At 45.2% G+C, this 18,578-nt stretch overlaps 1 protein-coding gene across 1 annotated transcript in view; it reads left to right on the plus strand.

The window, feature by feature from the left end:
• The first annotated feature begins 427 nt into the window (after positions 1-427).
• The window catches only part of LOC140913377 (cytoplasmic dynein 1 heavy chain 1-like), a 100,855-nt gene continuing 82,704 nt past the window's right edge, over positions 428-18,578 (plus strand). Inside the window, exons 1-7 of the mRNA XM_073349669.1 lie at positions 428-695; positions 10,445-10,532; positions 11,106-11,279; positions 11,537-11,792; positions 16,615-16,801; positions 17,004-17,275; positions 17,383-17,610. Coding sequence (XP_073205770.1) covers positions 428-695; positions 10,445-10,532; positions 11,106-11,279; positions 11,537-11,792; positions 16,615-16,801; positions 17,004-17,275; positions 17,383-17,610 — 1,473 coding nt within the window. The remainder of the gene's footprint in view (positions 696-10,444; positions 10,533-11,105; positions 11,280-11,536; positions 11,793-16,614; positions 16,802-17,003; positions 17,276-17,382; positions 17,611-18,578) is intronic.

The following is an 18,578-nucleotide window of genomic DNA, read 5'->3' on the forward strand; positions in this document are numbered from 1 at the left end:
ACGGCAATAAAAACTGCAGACATGGTTGGAGCGATGATACAGCCCTGTTTGACTCCTGTTTGTACTTTGAAAGGTTCATTCTGGGAGCCATCGCGGATCTGCCTGACGAAGGCAAAGCGGGATTTGACGCCTTTGTCGGTCACCTTTCTCGTCAGGTTTGTGACCTCAGTGAATGACAGCTCCCAGGATGTTCTGGGTCGCAGAGTAGCCCCCCCATTCAAATTTGCATGCTGGGATTTGTAGTCATTCTCTCTGGCTCTATCTTGAGCATCCAGGCTGTGCGGACTACACTTCCCAGGCCTCCCCATGGCAGGGGGTGGGGCGGGAGATGATTACAGGGCGGGGTGGTGGGTGCGGCTGGCTCAGTAGTACTAGGCGGCGGCTCACCAGCCGAAGCAGGCTCTGAGTTGTGTCTGGCTGTCTCAGTATGTCGGACGGGGCCAGCGGGGGCCCCGGCGGGGGCAGCAAGGAGGGCGGCCTGGACATGCCGGGCTCGGCGGTGCAGAATGTGGCCGACGTCTCGGTGCTGCAGAAGCACCTGCGCAAGCTGGTGCCGCTGCTGCTGGAGGACGGCGGCGAGGCCCCGGCCGCGCTAGAGGCGGCGATGGAGGAGAAGGGCGCCCTGGAGCAGATGCGCAAGTTCCTCTCCGACCCGCAGGTGCACACCGTGCTGGTGGAGCGCTCCACGCTCAAGGGTGAGAGCCGGGCCGGGCGCCGAGCCGCTGCAATGGGGAGAGCCGGGCGGGGCAACTGCCGGGCAGAGGGGAGGTGGCAGGGCTGGATTAACCTTTTGTGGGCCTGGTGCCAAACATATCTGTGGGCCCCCATAGGGGCAAAGGAGCATGGCTTGGGGAAGTTGGTCCCCAGAGCAAGGGACAATGGGGCAAAGCATGGTGGGGCCAGCCCCGCTCCAGCCAGCCCAGTGCAAGAGCACTGGATACAAACCAGCAGTTGCCAGATGCACACTGGCCCGCCCAGCCCTGTGTTGCCAGCATGCCCCTTCCCCTCAGGGGTGGGCCTATGCCATGCCACACAGCCTCCGATTCCCTATGTCTAGTATCCCCCGGAACTGCTATGCCCAGCAGCCCCCGCCCGCCCACAGACCCTCCACCACAAAAGCACAGCGGCCTGCACACCACCACCCCTGCCCTGCACCACCCCACACAGCTGCACCACTACTGCCCAATGCACTTCCCCACAGCGCACCACCACAACTACACAGCACCCCACTCAGACCCCCCCTACTGCCCAGCGTCCCAATGCACAGACCTCCCCCACTGCCCCCCAAGAGATTCCCCCCACTGACCAGCAGCCCCCCCCACACACACCTCCAGAGACCCACTCCCTCACACCCTGCCCCCTGGCCACTCACGGACCTGCTGGAAGGTGACTGCGTCTGCAGGCTGAGCTGACAGCGCAGCCGGGGCCGGTCCAGTGCCAGGGTGGGGAATCACTCCGGCCTCTTGGGAGTGGCGTGATTAGCCAGGCCAGGGTCTGCCCCCGCCCTTGCCGGACTCCCTCAGGACCCACTTGCCTGGAGATAGGGTCACCATACATCCCCGTTTGGCCAGGACAGTTTCCTTTTTAAGCTCTGTCCTGGCCATCCCAACTTTTTTTTGACCAAAAACAGACATTTATCCCATTTGCTCTTGCCAACTGATCAGCTGGCAAGAGCAAATGAACAAATGCCCCGTTTGCCAAAAAAGTCTGGTGCACCCCCCTAGCTGGGCGTGGAGGAATGTGTGTTTGGGGGGTGGCGACGCAAGGTGTCAGGCATCAGGGTTTTGGGGGTCAGCCCCAGCCCCAGCCAGAATGGAGCTTGGCGGGGTTAGGGGGCCAGCCCTAGCCCCTGGTGGTGGTGTGGGGAGGGTGTCAGCTCCTGGCAGTGGTGCGGGGAGCTGGGGCGAAGGAGGGGTCAGCCCCTATCCTGGCAGCGGCATGCAGAACTCGAGGAGGGGGGGTCAGCCCCTGGCTGCGGCATGGGGAGCTGTGGGGGAGGGGTCAGCCCCAGAGGCGGATTTAGTGTTAGTGGGGCCCTGTGCTCAGCTTCATTTTTGGGGCCCCTCCTTGGGACCCAGCCAAGAAAAAGAACATTCTCTCTGATCTCCCCCGCCCCCATTTTTCATTCTTTTTTTCTTCATCCTTCTCTTGTAAGTAAATGAAAATAAAGTGAGGTACCTTGATTGTTCTTGTAGTCTAACTTATTTTTCCACAGACCACTTGAAAATCACTGGGGGTCTCGGTGGACCACTTAATGATCTTTCCAAATATTGTTTGTACCGTTAGCTAACGATTGTAAAGCGCTTGGGATAAGAGCGCTTTATAAAAAAAATGTAAAAAACCATTGGGGTGCGGACTCTGGCCAGGACTTAGGGTGCGGGAGGGGGCTCAGGGCTGGGGGTGCAGGGTCTGGAAGGGCGTTAGGGTGCAGGAGCAGGCTGGGGGTTGGGGTGCAGGGTCTGGCCAGGAGTTAGGGTGAGGAAGGGAGCTCAGGATTGGAGTGTGGAGCGCTTACCTGGGGCAGCTCTCATTTGGTGCGAGGGCTGCAGGTGGGAATGTGAGGGGGAAGGTGCAGGAGTCAGGGAGGGCAGGGAGCTGGGTGTGTGAGAGCGGGTGCAGGAGTCAGGGAGGGCACGGGGCTGGAGGTGTGTGAGGGGGTGCAGGAGTGAGGGCTGGAGGTGTAGGGTCTGGGAGGAAGTTAGGGTGCAGGAGTGGGCTGGGGGTTGGGGTGCAGGGTCTGGCCAGGAGTTAGGATGCAGGAGGGGCTCAGGGTTGGGGCAGGGGATTGGGGTGTGGAGCACTTACCTGGGGCAGCTCCTGTTTGGTGCAAGGGGTGCAGGTGGGAATGTGGGGGGGGGGGGTGCAGGAGCTCCCATTTGGTGCTTGGGGTGGGGATGTGGGGGGTGCAGGAGTCAGGGCATGGGGTGTGGGGGGGCTGGGTATGTGTGGGGGGTGCAGGAGTCAGGGCTGGGGCCATGGGGGTGTGTAAGGGGGGAGAAGGGGTCAAGGCAGAGAGCTGGGGGTTTAAGCTGGGGTCATGGGGGTGCTTCCAGCCCCCTGCCTGAGTAGCTCATGGCAGGGGGCTGGAGGGGGTATTTGTAGGGGGAGTGCAGGGGCTCTACCCTGCCCCGATTTCCCCCCCTTCTCCAAGGCCCCGTCCCTGCCTCTTCTCTGGCTCCTCCCCCTCCCTCTGGGTGTGCTGGCAAACAGCTGTTTGGTGGCGCCATGGTAAACCCGGTACTGGGAGGAGGGGGTTGGGCGGAGCCTCCCTTTGCTGCAGATGGTAGCTGCCAAGCTGGCGGCAGTTGCTGCTTTGTGCGCCATGGTGACCTTTGTTCCCCTGCTCCCTGTGACAGGGCTTGTTGGGCCTGTGACCTCCCCCCATATACACACACACAAAGTGAGGGGTGGGCCTGTGACTCCCTCCATATACACATACACGCAGTGGGGGTGGGGCTGTGATCCCCCTGTATCCTCACCCTGCCCCCAGGAGAGATGCTGACCCCACATGCACGGTGTAGTGTACCCTGTAATGCCCTATTGCAACAGGAAGAGGGGAGACAGCCCCATCAACAATTCCCTAACTTGACCAAAGAAAAATCCTAACATCATGCCCTTATCTTTTCAAGTCAGGTACCAACAGGGAAGTCTATGTGAAGGCACAACGGCTGTTGTATTTACCTACATAAGACCTTTGAGCCAGCATCTACATCTTAGTTTATAAAGAGCTTTGGAGTGATACGTGGCACAACACAGCAATAAAGTCAGATGCTGTTGTGAAGGAGGTCCAAGTTCAAGGCTTCCAAGCACTCCAGTGCTGCAAAGCCAAGAAAGAAACTAGACAAAACAATAAATGCAGAGCTCAAGGGAATGTTTTATCGCCTCAACTTTGATTTCAGCCAAAGTTCATATAAGGCAGTGTCCACACGTCTTTTTTCAAAGATCAATGTTATTTTCTTGATCTCGGTAATTTAAAACTGAAGTACCAGTTTCTGGCTATTTTTTCTTCCCACCGCAAAGACACATTAGTAGCGCCTCTGTATAGGTTTTGAGTTAGCTTTCAGGACCAAGGCTATGGTACATTCCCTTCCTGTGGGAATGGACAGGGGTGTTATTTGTGGGTCACAGCATCTCTTCTTCGCTCTATTCCAGTACAGGAGGTTACAGGGGGAGCCAGTTCCACCCCACGGGGGGAATCGGTTAGAGAATTGTTGAAATGTTCCCAAGGATCATTAGTTTCTACGTGGCTAGTTCACAGATGCAGGCAGAAGGAATCTCCCAATGATTTCATCTGAAGGACTGCACCTGCCACAGTGTTACAAAGTACTGCAGTGCAGTATAAACAGTGGGTATGAGCCAGTGCTGTTGAAGGACTTGGATGTGTGATGTTATGTTCTAGCAACTGAGCTACATTAACACCAGTGACATTCAGTTAAAATGGAATAAATGTTTCAAACCTGGCTTGTGTACTTTTCTCTGTAATGTTTCAGAGTAGCAGCCGTGTTAGTCTGTATTCGCAAAAAGAAAAGGAGGACTTGTGGCACCTTAGAGACTAACCAATTTATTTGAGCATGAGCTTTCGTGAGCTACAGCATCTGATGAAGTGAGCTGTAGCTCATGAAAACTTATGCTCAAATAAATTGGTTAGTCTCTAAGGTGCCACTAGTACTCCTTTTCTTTTTTCTATGTAAGGTATTTACATTGTTTCCCCCTTCCCCCCTTGTATAGTATCTAGTAACTTTTTTATGGGTGAGTTGCTCATAGGGAGGAATAAAAACTACATTCGTTTCAGATATGGTGTCATAAATATAAAAGGAAGGGTAAACACCTTTAAATCCCTACTGGCCAGAGGAAAAACCCTTTCACCTGTAAAGGGTTAAGAAGCTAAGATAACCTCGCTGGCACCTGACCAAAATGACCAATGAGGAGACAAGATACTTTCAAAGCTGGGGGGGACAAAGGGTTCTCTCGATCTGTGTGGGTTTTTTTGCTGGGACCAGAGCAGGAATGCAGGTCAGAACTCCTGTAAAAAGTCAGTAAGCAATCTAGCTAGATATGCGTTAGATTCTGTTTTGTTTAAATGGCTGATAAAATAAGCTGTTGTGAATGGAATGTATATTCCTGTTTCTGTGTCTTTTTGTAACTTAAGGTTTAGCCTAGAGGGATTCTCTATGTTTTGAATCTGATTACCCTGTAAGGTATTTACCATCCTGATTTTACAGAGGTGATTCTTTTACTTTTTCTTTAATTAAAATTCTTCTTTTAAGAACCTGATTGCTTTTTCATTGTTCTTAAGATCCAAGGGTTTGGGTCTGTGTTCACCTACGCAAATTGGTGAGGATTTTTATCAAGCCTTCCCCAGGAAAGGGGGTGTAGGGCTTGGGGGGATTTTGGGAGAAAAGACGTTTCCAAGTGGGCTCTTTCCCTGTTTGTTCGACGCTTGGTGGTGACAGCAATAAAGTCCAAGGACAAAAGGTAAAATAGTTTGTACCTTGGGGAAGTTTTAACCTAAGCTGGTAAAAATAAGCTTAGGGTTTTTTTCATGCAGGTACCCACATCTGTACCCTAGAGTTCAGAGTGGGGAAGGAACCTTGACATATGGGGATGTAATAACAGATATCAAATCCTTGACAGTTAGTTAGGTGGTCTGGTATGTCTAACCCCGATCAAAGCTTTTTTGCAATAGGTTGGGTGGAGAAGTGGGGTGAGAGTGGGAAGTCAAAGTCCTTAAACTCACACACAAAAAATAAGCCAATTGTGCTCTAACTCGAGTTGCCCCATTTATGAGACACCTAGTATGTCTACACTGTAATGCAGTCTGTGGTACAGTCTCAGAGCCCAAGTCATTTGGCTTGGGCTGCTGGACTAAAAATAGCAGTTTAAATGTTCATCTCAGGCAGGAGACCGGACTCTGGGACCCACGCCCTGCACAAGGCCTGTGCTCTAATGTCTACACTGCAATTTTTAGCCGCCTCAGCCCAAGCCCCACAAGTCTAAATCAGCTGATGGGCACCAGCCACAGCTGCTCAGTGAGTTATTTTATTGCAGTGTAGATGTACCCCTGGTGCACTTGGTCCCCAGTCTACCCCAGCATGTTCAAATATTGCAGGCACAGACTATTTTTACTGTACACATCATGTTACGTCTAAGAGAAAGTGCTCTGAGAGCAATTTGTGAACATTTTGGTATTACTCATTCCTTTCTGTGATGGATACATTTCCTCACTCCTGACAGGATAAATCTTTTTGAGGACATTACTCTACCTAAACTTCACCCAACAAATGTGCCTTGGGCCAAATGCCAAGAGGCTGATTCTGCAAACACTGGTAAAACAAATTGCCATTTCATGATACTTCTAGCAGTAGTAAGTTAATTGGATGTTAAATTGAGCACCACGAAATCTTGAATGGGCAAAATAGCTCATTTTAACATCCTGGGTTTTATTTAACACAGTAAAAAGAGCAAATGATTCCAGCAGTTGTATAACTGTAAACTGTTCCAAAAGAATACTTATGACATTCTTGCTTTATGTAATTATTGGATCCCAGCTTTGCCTGCATTAGGGAAACGCTCTCTTCATTTCCCACTGTTGCTAATGTTCAGCTGAAGCAATTCTAGAAGCTCTACTTCATGCTAAGTGTAGACAGTATTAACTGGCCAGACCTTTTTAAGCACCATGGTGAAGACCTCCAAATCCAAACAACATAGTGCTTAAAACAGTATGGTGGGCTGCCCAAGTAAGGGAGTGAACACCAGTATACCTGAATTGGTGTTAATGTCAATGTGGGAATCTTTTTGGAAAACTTCCATGGCCTCCATGACTAGCCTGGGGTGATTCTTAACAGTTGCTTTGACAAAGCCTCAGCGCGAAGTGTTGCATGTTGCACGCAACATGGTCAGATGTTATACTGGCATGCCCAAGTGCTAGGTTAGTTTACTTCAGACTAATGACTTTAACATGTAAATATTAATTTTAGTAGTAGTCTCCTTTTAATAGCTTGTGACAATTGGCAAGTGTCTATGACTTGAGTAATGGTACCTCTTTCACGAGAGACTATGAGCACACATGTTGTACAGTAAGGGAAACTTATGCAACTGTTTCAGAATAACTGACTCAAATGCGCTATTGCGTGCTGGTCTTAAATGTGTTCATGTTTCCTATCTTGGTATGTCATTACATAAACCAGCAGCTGTCTTTTGATTTTGAGCCCTCAATCCACTCTCTACTCACACCTATCCCTTTGCTACCCTTTCCAGCACCACACTATCCAGTCCAGCCTCTTCCTGGATGCCCTAGGAAAATATTTGCATTACTTGCAATAAAATTTATGATCTGGTTTGTAATAACTAGTGTGTGAAGCTTTGACTGCCATGTTCCCAAACACCTGTCAAGAGAAACAGCAGGCTGAGGGACCTCTTCTTTGCCATCATTTCATAGGAACTTTAGACCCCTGCTCCAAGCCATTGGATAACTACTAGAAGGCTACTGGCAAACTTGTTTGGCCCTGCTCCCCCCACCTCCATCCCCTAAAAAAACAAATCTCAAACAAGGCTTCAGCAGGATTAGTTTTTCTTCACTAGCAGAAGAATCTCTTTAAGGAAGGGCAGAGGAGTCAAATGGCAAGCTATTCCTCTGGAGCTTTTTTTTTATTTTATTTTTTATTGGAGCTTGATCCATCTGATCGTCCACTTCAGGCTTGCAACAAGTCATGTTGTGCATGTGGCTGTTTTTAGTGGGGATAGTATGTCTCTGAAATATTTGGAGTGTCTGGATCAGGAATCAGAGTAGCAGCCGTGTTAGTCGGTATCCGTAAAAAGAAAAGGAGTACTTGTGGCACCTTAGAGACTAACAAATTTATTAGAGCATAAGCTTTCATGAGCTACAGCTCACTTGCATCCGATGAAGTGAGCTGTAGCTCACGAAAGCTTATGCTCAAATAAATTGGTTAGTCTCTAAGGTGCCACAAGTACTCCTGTTTTTTTTATGTCTCAGGAATAGGTTTGATCTTTTGGGGTCCGCAAAGGACTGTTGTTCCCTCAGGGTATGTCTATACTACTGTAAGTAGACACCTGCGCCTGGCCTGTGCCAGCTGATGGTGGCTAAGGGGCTATTTAGACATTCCAGCTCCAGCCTGCGAGGTGGGAGGTCCCAGAGCTCAGTCTGCCCAAACCTGTCTGCACTGCAATTAAACAGCCCCTTCACTTAGGCACAGTGGGTTTGGGTGATTTTTAATTGTAGTGTAGACATACCCTCAGATGCTTTCTTTGTATAGAGCAGGGGTGGCCAACCTGAGCCTAAGAAGGAGCCAGAATTTATCAATGTAAATTGCCAAAGAGCCATAGTAATACATCAGCAGCCCCCGCAACACCCCCCCCCCGCCATCAGCTTCCCCCGCTTCCAGCGCCTCCCACCCACCGGCAGCCCCACTGATCAGCGCCTCCCCCTCCCTCCGTGCACTTCCAGATCAGCTGTTTTGTGGCATGCAGGAGGCTCGGAGGGAGGAGTGGGAGGAGCAAGGGCAGGGCAGCCTCAGGGGAGGGGGCAGGGAGGGGTGGAGTGGGGGCAGGGCCTGTGGCAGAGCCAGGGGTTGAGCAGTGAGCACCCCCCAGCACATTGGCAAGTTGGAGCCTGTAACTCCAGCCCCGGAGTCGGTGCCTATACAAGGAGCCGCATATTAACTTCTGAAGAGCCGCATGTGGCTCCGGAGCCACAGGTTGGCCACCCCTGGTATAGAGGAACCAGACAAAGGTGAACCCTCTATAGGCGGAGAGAAGTTTTGCTAAAATTCTAAATCTTGTTTTAAACACTTCATCAAAAAGGAATCTGTTCTACACTAATAGCCTAAACAACAATTTTTAAAATACCACATTCTAGAAAAGGTTTTGTTAATATTTTTAAAACTGATCCACCTGACTTTTATGGACACTCTTGGTCAGCTTCAGCCGCTAAAAATTAATAGCCTGACCACTCATATGTTGAATTTTTAAAAGATGATTAAAAACATTCTGAAAAAGTGTGCTGGAAATATAGTACTGATGAGCTCACTAGAGCTATGATTCCTGTCAGCATCACCTGGGGTAAGAGAATTTACTTCTGTTGGAAGTCGTATTCTAATGTAAATACGCGGCTGGATTGTCAGAGCTTTTACACAGCTAATACGGTAGGAAGGAGGTTGAATACCTTTAAGTGCAATGGGTAGAGTTCTAGCACTCCTGCTTTGTTACAAAGTTAAAATGTTAAGTGTTGACTTTTCTACTCTGACTTGAAAATGTAAAGCACCCAGTGCTGACTACTATCAACTCTCAGGAGAAGAGCCAGACTTCAGATCACAAAGATTCACCAGTTAATCTTATCAAACATAAATTGTGTGCTGTTAAGTGGTTGGTTTCATCTGGACATCAGGGGCATCTACCACAATGGGCTACTATTAGTCCATGGGCTTTAGGTGCTACAGTAATACGAAATAAAACTCTGGTAGTTTATCTTTTGGAGGCATTGGGAGAACAGGAGAGTAATGCTCTTGTTCTTTTTCTAGCTTGGGCGTGTCTTCCTCAGATGGAGACAGCTTTGTGCTGCATTGCAGTGGTTTCACTGCAGAAGTGCCAGCATGCCCAGTGCTTACATCACCTTGTGACTCACTAGCTAAGTTAGGGAAACAGTCATTTTCTCTTACACTTTGTACTTTTAATCCTCTCTTTTCGTTAATATAATTTGAAGTCTTTGAAAAATATCAAGGCAAGTTATGAAAAGGAATTAAACTGACAATCTTGTGACATGTTTTCTTTCAGGTCTTTAAGTATACTGAGATAACTAAACTTTGTGTAGTTTTAACAAGCCATAACTCAGGCTTTGTATTGTGGGGAAACTCTGCAATTCTATCTCTTGAAATCAGCATGTAAGGAGTTGGCTTGTAATTTGCTTTCACTACAGCAATTCATACAGGAGGCAGCCTAGAAAAAAGGGGAGCAGTAGTGGTCCTGAAGTAACTAATAGCTTGTAATAAATCCATAAAAACCTCTGTCTTGAGGAGTCATGTGTTTCTGGGTTCTAAGTCATGGTTTAGTATAAATGAAAATATATTTTGGTATGTTCTGTCCAACTCTGCTGACAACAAATGAAATCATTCTAGGTATGATTTTAATTTAGTTGCCTTGGAAATGCTGATTAAAAATCAGACTGATTGTACAATTCTCAAGCTAAGTAACAAGGCTCCACCAGTTTTTATCTTATCTGGTTATTATAGATAGTGTCTCAAACCCCTAAAAATATAACTTGAGCTGTATGGCACACCATATTTTGTGTAAAGTTTCAAACCTAGATGAGAGGTTGGTATGAATGCGCTCCTACACGAGTAGGTATGAGGTAGATGGGGTGGAGAGGGATGGGTTCAAAGGCTTTTAAGTGTATGTTAGAGGTTTTTAATATATCAAACTCTGTTTGCAGAGAATGTGGATGATGAAGGAGAAGAGGAAAAAGAGTTCATATCCTATAGCATTAACACTGACATTCATTATGGGCTAAAGTCAAACAGGTGAGTGCAGTCTCACTGAAATCTGATATGAATGTTTTAGGACTAGGAAAAGATAGTCCTATAATCCTTAGGCTAACACATATAGTAATATGTAGAGCTTATATAGTGCTTTTGATGTTCAAAGTGCTCTACAAACACCTAGCTTCACAACAGCACGCGCACTCTCTCCCTCTCTATCTCTCTCTCCCTCTATGCTTGCATATTTGTCTCTTGCCATTGTCTAACCCTAGCACACATTTGTCTCCATGAAGCTAAAATATTTAAGAAGCAATCTTACACCAGAAAATGGCGTGCTTTCAATTACCATGATTATAGACTTGATTGCTTTTAGTTTTCTGTCAGGCTAAAATGGATGCATATAAAACCCTAATACATTCAGCTACTAGAAATAGTTTTAAAGCAGAAGCACAAGTTTTGCTCTCACACTTTTAAAAGTGTATCCCGGTAAAACATGTTAGCATGTAACGTCTGATATACACCTCCTAATCTTGTGTTGTACTAGAGCTACTGTAATTTACTGTATTCTGGAATTAAATGTCTTATGGTTAACTAACTTTTTTCTTTGCTCCGCAGTTTGGCATTCATTAAGCGTACACCAGTGATCGATGCTGACAAACCAGTGTCCTCCCAACTGAGAGTGCTTACTCTTAGTGAAGATTCTCCTTATGAAACATTACATTCTTTCATTAGCAATGCTGTTGCTCCCTTTTTTAAGTCCTATATCAGAGAGTCTGGCAAAGCAGACAGGTAATTCTGTTAAATGCAAATAATAAATTGTCCGTACTAAAGAAAAATAGATCAAAAAGAATGTGGGGTGAGGTAAATAGGACTTGAAACAATTGTAATAGGAAAATGATCTTGAAGCTAGGCTATTGCTTATGAGATTGTCACAAATTGGTGCTGCTTGTTGAGGATGTAGTTCAAGTTACATAAAATTACATGCACTTGTGTTCATATATGCCTGTTGGTCTCGCTTTTCATTTGGTAACGTTTTTTCCCCCCAGGGATGGTGATAAAATGGCTCCATCAGTTGAGAAGAAAATTGCAGAACTTGAAATGGGACTTCTGCACTTGCAGCAGAATATTGAAATTCCAGAGATCAGTTTGCCAATTCATCCAATTATTACTAATGTTGCCAAGCAATGTTATGAGCATGGAGAAAAGCCAAATGTTACTGACTTCGGTGACAAGGTTGAGGACCCAACTTTTCTCAACCAGCTACAGTCTGGAGTTAATCGATGGAATAGAGAAATACAGAAGGTAAAATTGCAGAACCAAATGTCAGACTACTCGGTAGAAACTCCTGTGTCATTCTTTAAGGGTGTGAAAGCCTCCTCTTTTGCTGTTGGCCCCTTAACCGTGTAGTAAAATCTTACCCCATGCAGGAAACTCTAAACACAGGGCCAGATTTTCAGCCAGCGTAAACTGAGCTACACCACTGTACAGTTGAGAACCTGGCTCACGTTCTGTGCCTTCAAGTAAATTGTTATTAATAAAATGCTGGCTAATTTTCATTCTTTCCATTCAGGTAGTAAAAAATGACTGAAATTTAAAGGGACTGGTGCAGAAGGCTGGTACTGAGTAGAGCAGGTCTGGGAAAATGTTTGTTGTTACTAGTATGTATAAAAGTTCTGCCCCACATGCTTTGCTTTGGTGAGGGTGGCAGCTTACTTTGCCTTGCCATAGTGTTACTCCCCCAGTAACTCAACTCTGCTCCAAGTAAAGTTCTGAACCCACTGTGAAAGACTAACAGTGTCATGAATGATCTTCACTGAATTAAATTAAACCTTATTGAAGTAGTTTTAACATCTTTGGAGTTCATTGTATTAAAAATGCAAATATACTATTGTGAGATTACTTGGGACTTCTTTAGCAGGAAGCCAAGATTAATTCAATCTCTGGAAGAGATTGTAAGGCTCTCCAAAGATCCTTCTGAAACAATGAGAAGTTTTAAGATTAAGGGGGTTTCCTCTAGGAGGGGAGCGGTAATGTAGTGTAATTCATCTGGTTATCAACTCTTTGAAGCCACATCCCTGTCCCCAGATATAGTTCAAACCGGATTCTTGAGAGACTAGCAAAGAGAAGACCTTTGGATGAATAGCATGAGTTCAAACTGATTGAGGACGACTTCCTGATCCATCTAGCAGACAGGACCTTGGGTTCATGGAGGGCCCTGGTCCTCAGGGAAGGCTTGGAAGGACTTGCTTTCTGAGTCCCCAAGAGGCTGTGTGCTGGTTCTGAGCTGAAGCTGTGATGAGCTGATAATCAGAAGGACTCCTCTAGGTTGTGCGGGGGTTGATGGACTGCTTCTGACAGAGTCCATGTTAGGGTTTAGGTTCCTCATAAGTTTTTAGCACTTTATTTTGAAATGGTTTCTCTCTGGGGATTTTTTAAGAATGAGATTGGCTCGCTTAGATCTGTGTGGTACTATGTGTTGATGATCACTCTGTTATCAGTCTGTGAAGAGAAAGCAGCAGGTATCCTTGGCAACCTGTCTGTGCTGGGAAATAAACAGTGAAGGTAGGGAACTAGGCAGCCTGGGACCACCTGAGTTAAAAGGGAGAGAGATGTGGATCTCCAGACAAGAGAGGCAACAGCAGGGGACCTAAAACCTGGGAGTAAGAGCCCTTGCTGGCCCAGTGAGGGGGAAGTACAGATGCAGATGCCCTGAACTGACATCTCGAATAAATGTACTTAAGTAAGAATTAATCAGTTTTATGCCCAACCCAGCCGCTCTGTAGGCCTCCTCTGGGGTACTTAGTAAGGCCTTGGCTTCCCAGCAAGGCCCCTTCTGGCAGTCCCCTCCTTTCTGTGAAAAGCAGTAGGGCTTCCAGCATCTCTGCTCTTCCTTCCCACAGGAGAAGCAGCATCTGTGCCATGCTGTGTTTCACGTCTCTTCCACTTCTCTTTCAGGAGTAATTATGCATCACTCTTCCTCCAAAGGAGCCACTGACTCCCTTGCCTGAGTTGGCTCACTTCTCTGTTTCATAGATATTTAGGTCAGAAGGGACCATTATGATCATCTAGTCTGACCTCCTGCACAATGCAGGCCACAGAATTTCACCCACCACTCCTGCAAAAAACCTTATAACTATATCTGTGCTATTGAAGTCCTCAAATCGTAGTTTAAAGACTTCAAGGAGCAGAGAATCCTCCTGCAAGTGACCTGTGCCCCATGCTACAGAGGAAGGCGAAAAACCTCCATGACCTCTTCCAATCTGCCCTGGAGGAAAATTTCTTCCCGACCCCAAATATGGCGATCAGCTAAACCCTGAGCATATGGGCAAGATTCATCAGCCAGATACCACAGAAAATTCTTTCCTGGGTAACTCAGATCCCACCCCATCTAATATCCCATCACAGACCATTGGGCCTATTTACCATGAATATTTAATTACCAAAACCGTGTTATCCGATCATACCATCTCCTCTATAAACTTATCGAGTTTAATCTTAAAGCCAGATAGATCTTTTGCCCCCACTGCTTCCCTTGGAAGGCTATTCCAAAACTTCACTCCTCTGATGGTTAGAAACCTTCGTCTAATTTCTAGTCTAAATTTCCTGGTGGCCAGTTTATATCCATTTGTTCTTGTGTCCACATTGGTACTGAGCTTAAATAATTCCTCTCCGTCTCCGGTATTTATCCCTCTGATATATTTATAGAGAGCAATGATATCTCCCCTCAACCTTCTTTTAGTTAGGCTAAACAAGCCAAGCTCCTTGAGTCTCCTTTCATAAGACAAGTTTTTCATTCCTCGGATCATCCTAGTAGCCCTTCTCTGTACCTGTTCCAGTTTGAATTCATCCTTCTGAAACATGGGAGACCAGAACTGCACACAGTATTCCAGGTGAGGTCTCACCAGTGCCTTGTATAACGGTACTAAAACCTCCTTATCCCTACTGGAAATACCTCTCCTGATGCATCCCAAGACCGCATTAGCTTTTTTCACGGCCATATCACATTGGCGGCTCATAGTCATCCTATGAACAACCAATGCTCCAAGGTCCTTCTCCTCCTCCATTACTTCTAATTGATGCGTCCCCAGCTTATAACTAAAATTCTTGTTATTAATCCCTAAATGCATGACCTTACACTTACTACATTACTTACTACATTACATTACTATTACTCCAGTTTACAAGGTCATCCAAATCCTCCTGTTGGATATCCCTGTCCTTCTCTAAATTGGCAATACCTCCCAGCTTTGTATCATCCGCAAACTTTATTAGCACACTCCCACTTTTTGTGCCGAGGTCAGTAATAAAAAGATTAAATAAGATTGGTCCCAAAACCGATCCTTGAGGAACTCCACTGGTAACCTCCCTCCAGCCTGACAGTTCATCTTTCAGTAGGACCCATTGTAGTCTCCCCTTTAACCAATTCCTTATCCACCTTTCAATTTTTCTATTAATCCCCATTTTATCCAATTTAGCTAATAATTCCCCATGTGGCACGGTATCAAACGCCTTACTGAAATCTAGGTAAATTAGATCCACTGCGTTTCCTTTGTCTAAAAAATCTGTTACTTTCTCAAAGAAGGAGATCAGGTTGGTTTGGCATGATCTACCTTTTGTAAAACCATGTTGTATTTTGTCCCATTTACCATTGACTTCAATGTCCTTAACTACCTTCTCCTTCAAATTTTTTTCCAAGACCTTGCATACTACAGATGTCAAACTAACAGGCCTATAATTATCCGGATCACTTTTTTTCCCTTTCTTAAAAATAGGAACTATGTTAGCAATTCTCCAATCATACGGTACAACCCCTGAGTTTACAGATTCATTAAAAATTCTTGCTAATGGGCTTTCAATTTCATGTGCCAATTCCTTTAATATTCTTGGATGAAGATTATCCGGGCCCCCCACAATTTAGTCCCATTATGCTATTTGAGTTACGCTTCAACCTCAAATATGGTAATATCTACCTCCATATCCTCATTCCCATTTGTCATGCTACCATTATCCCTAAGATCCTCTTTAGTCTTATTAAAGACTGAGGCAAAGTATTTCTTTAGATATTGGGCCATGCCTAGATTATCCTTCACCTCCACTCCATCCTCAGTGTTTAGCGGTGCCACTTCTTCTTTCTTTGTTTTCTTCTTATTTATATGGGCATAATATCTGTCTGCCAAAGGGGAGTGGGGCTTTTTCAAGTTGTGGTGAAGATAAATTTTGAAGAGGCTACTATACAGTGACACTTAGTTAACTTGAAATATCTGTGTCAAGACTTGAATTTTTACTTCTGGAAATAATTTGTGGATGGATGCTATAATTGAGACAAACATAAGCAAAGCTGGCTGCTCTATCCTTAATGTATTGCAAACTTATACCTTAAGATTTCATAGGATGCATGCATATCACTTGCTCCTACACACACAGGCATAATCTAAATAACGATGAAATATTGGCTTTTTACTTTTTCATGACCAAATTCTCAGTGTTCCTGCATGGGTACACTGAGGCAAAGGATGAGGCCACAGCTTCCTTCTTTCATTTTATTGCCAGCTCCTGCAATCATTGGATTCTGGGACTGATTTAGTACACCCAGCAGGTTCCCAACGAGCATGGCTTATGTTGGGGCTGTATTCAGTGCCCTTCTGCATAACTCACGGTGACTGAAACCAAATGGAGATAGGGTACCAACTACACTTGTTTTTTAAAGCAACCACAACTCCTATGTCTAAATGAGTTCAGTCTATCCCGGGTAGATACGGGGTCACTTCCACTTGGCGTCAACAACAACAGCTTTGCACCTTCTCCAGTGTACCTCCCAGAAGCCTAAAGAAATACGTTTGCTCACCTGTGAAAACACTTTAATTTGGCTCTTCTTTTACCCTAGGAATATTTTTTAATTTACACCTTTTGTGTACAGCTACTGCAGGCAACGTTCACTATTACAGTTGTTGGTGAATTGCTTGCAGTAGGCTCGTGTAGACTAGAACTTTCCATTTTGGCATGTTGAACTATTAAAATTGTGTGGAGGCAGTTAATTGTTGTAGGTAGGTTTGCACTTCTATTAATAAACAGTTACACAACAAAAGCATGTCACTTTCTTCAACATTTCATTTATGTCTTTAAGGTGACCAAACTGGATCGAGATCCTGCGTCAGGCACGGCTTTACAGGAAATTAGTTTCTGGCTGAACTTGGAACGTGCCCTGTACCGCATTCAGGAGAAGCGTGAAAGCCCAGAAGTCCTCCTGACACTAGATATCTTGAAACATGGCAAACGTTTTCATGCTACTGTCAGCTTTGACACAGACACAGGTAAGAAATTACAATGTGCTGTAGCTTCATGAGCAGTTTCTGTGGAAGTTTAGCTCTTGTGATATAGTTACACAAGTTAAACATCAATATCACAATCAAAAAGCTTCACCTTGTATGAAGTGAAAACTATTGTCTTTAAACTGGCCAGATGGAATTGACACAATGAGGTCAATTAAATTTAACTCTCTTGTATTGTATTTAGGTCTAAAACAGGCACTGGAAACTGTAAATGACTACAATCCACTGATGAAAGACTTTCCTTTGAATGACTTGTTGTCTGCTACTGAACTGGACAAAATAAGACAGGCACTTGTGGCAATATTCACCCACCTGAGAAAAATCAGAAATACGAAGTACCCCATTCAAAGGGCACTGCGTCTAGTGGAAGCCATTTCAAGAGACCTGAGTTCTCAGCTACTGAAAGTATTGGGAACCAGAAAACTGATGCATGTTGCCTATGAAGAGTTTGAAAAGGTACGTCTAGGATGTCAAATATGGTAATAGCTAACGTAACACACTGAATGCAACTATGAGAGCATGTCGTTTGAGAGTCAAACAAGTTTACGTTCTTAAATTTTCAGGTTATGGTTGCATGTTTTGAAGTCTTCCAAACTTGGGATGATGAATATGAGAAATTACAAGTGTTGCTGAGAGATATTGTGAAGAGAAAGAGAGAAGAGAATCTGAAGATGGTGTGGCGTATCAATCCTGCCCACAGGAAACTGCAGGCTCGTCTTGATCAAATGAGGAAGTTCAGGCGCCAGCATGAGCAGCTGAGAGCAGTGATTGTGAGAGTCTTAAGACCTCAGGTAGTGTTCCACTCCTTTCTAATTGGGGTAACTGCCTATACATCTGGTAAAGATATAGTAGTTTCCCATCTCTTGATGAAAGCCTACAAGCCAGTCATGGTAAAATGTATTAACTCACAAAAGCAAAATTACTTGTGTTCCCCTGCAAACAGCCGACTAAAGGAACCACAGGTGCAAAACATAACCAACAGAGTTTGGGTAGAACCCTTAGAAGCTTTCTAAATCCACCATGGAAAGGAATATACAATCACTCTCATAGCTGTGAGCTCCTCTGATGGATCTGAAGCAAGTTAAACAGTTACTTCAAAGTTTTGATATCTGTGACATAGCGGTAAAGACCCATTTTCAGCTACATTAGAAATGTACCAGTACCAATTCAATCTGTAACTGATCACTTTTGTATTCATGCAAACAGCAATGTTTTTTCTCTGTATAATCTCTCTTCAAAAGGAAAAAGAATCTGGGGATTTATTTTCAGGCCTTGAGGGCATGTTTTTAAATTGTCTTTAGTTTTCCAAAAGGAGCAGTCCTATTCAATTATTCAGTGTTTATACCCTGACAATAGTGAAAGATATGTAATCATTTTTCAGTTTGCTTACAGACATTAATGAGAAGAATGGTATTACATTCTTCCACGTTTTCTTAATAATAAGGCTAAAGTGTCCATACTTAAATCCATGAATAAAAGCACTCTAATGCTGGCCTGTTTTTCCATGTGATTGGAAAAAATGGATCCTGCATGCAATAACTTGCTTTAAGTTTGGATCGCTTGATTTTGAATCTGGCAAATAACTACAGCACAAGTTTGAAGTGGAGAATCTCTCATTATTGCTAAACAGCGTGCAGCAGAAGATATACTCTCCTTGTCTCATTTGCAGATTAATACCCAACAGAAACCAAATTAGCACCCTTAGGTTCCAAAGGGTTTAGTCAACTGTAAGTACAGTGCAAAAAGTAATTGCATGTGT

The sequence above is a fragment of the Lepidochelys kempii genome, chromosome 6 (assembly GCF_965140265.1).
Source record: "Lepidochelys kempii isolate rLepKem1 chromosome 6, rLepKem1.hap2, whole genome shotgun sequence".
Lineage (NCBI taxonomy): Eukaryota > Metazoa > Chordata > Testudines > Cheloniidae > Lepidochelys > Lepidochelys kempii.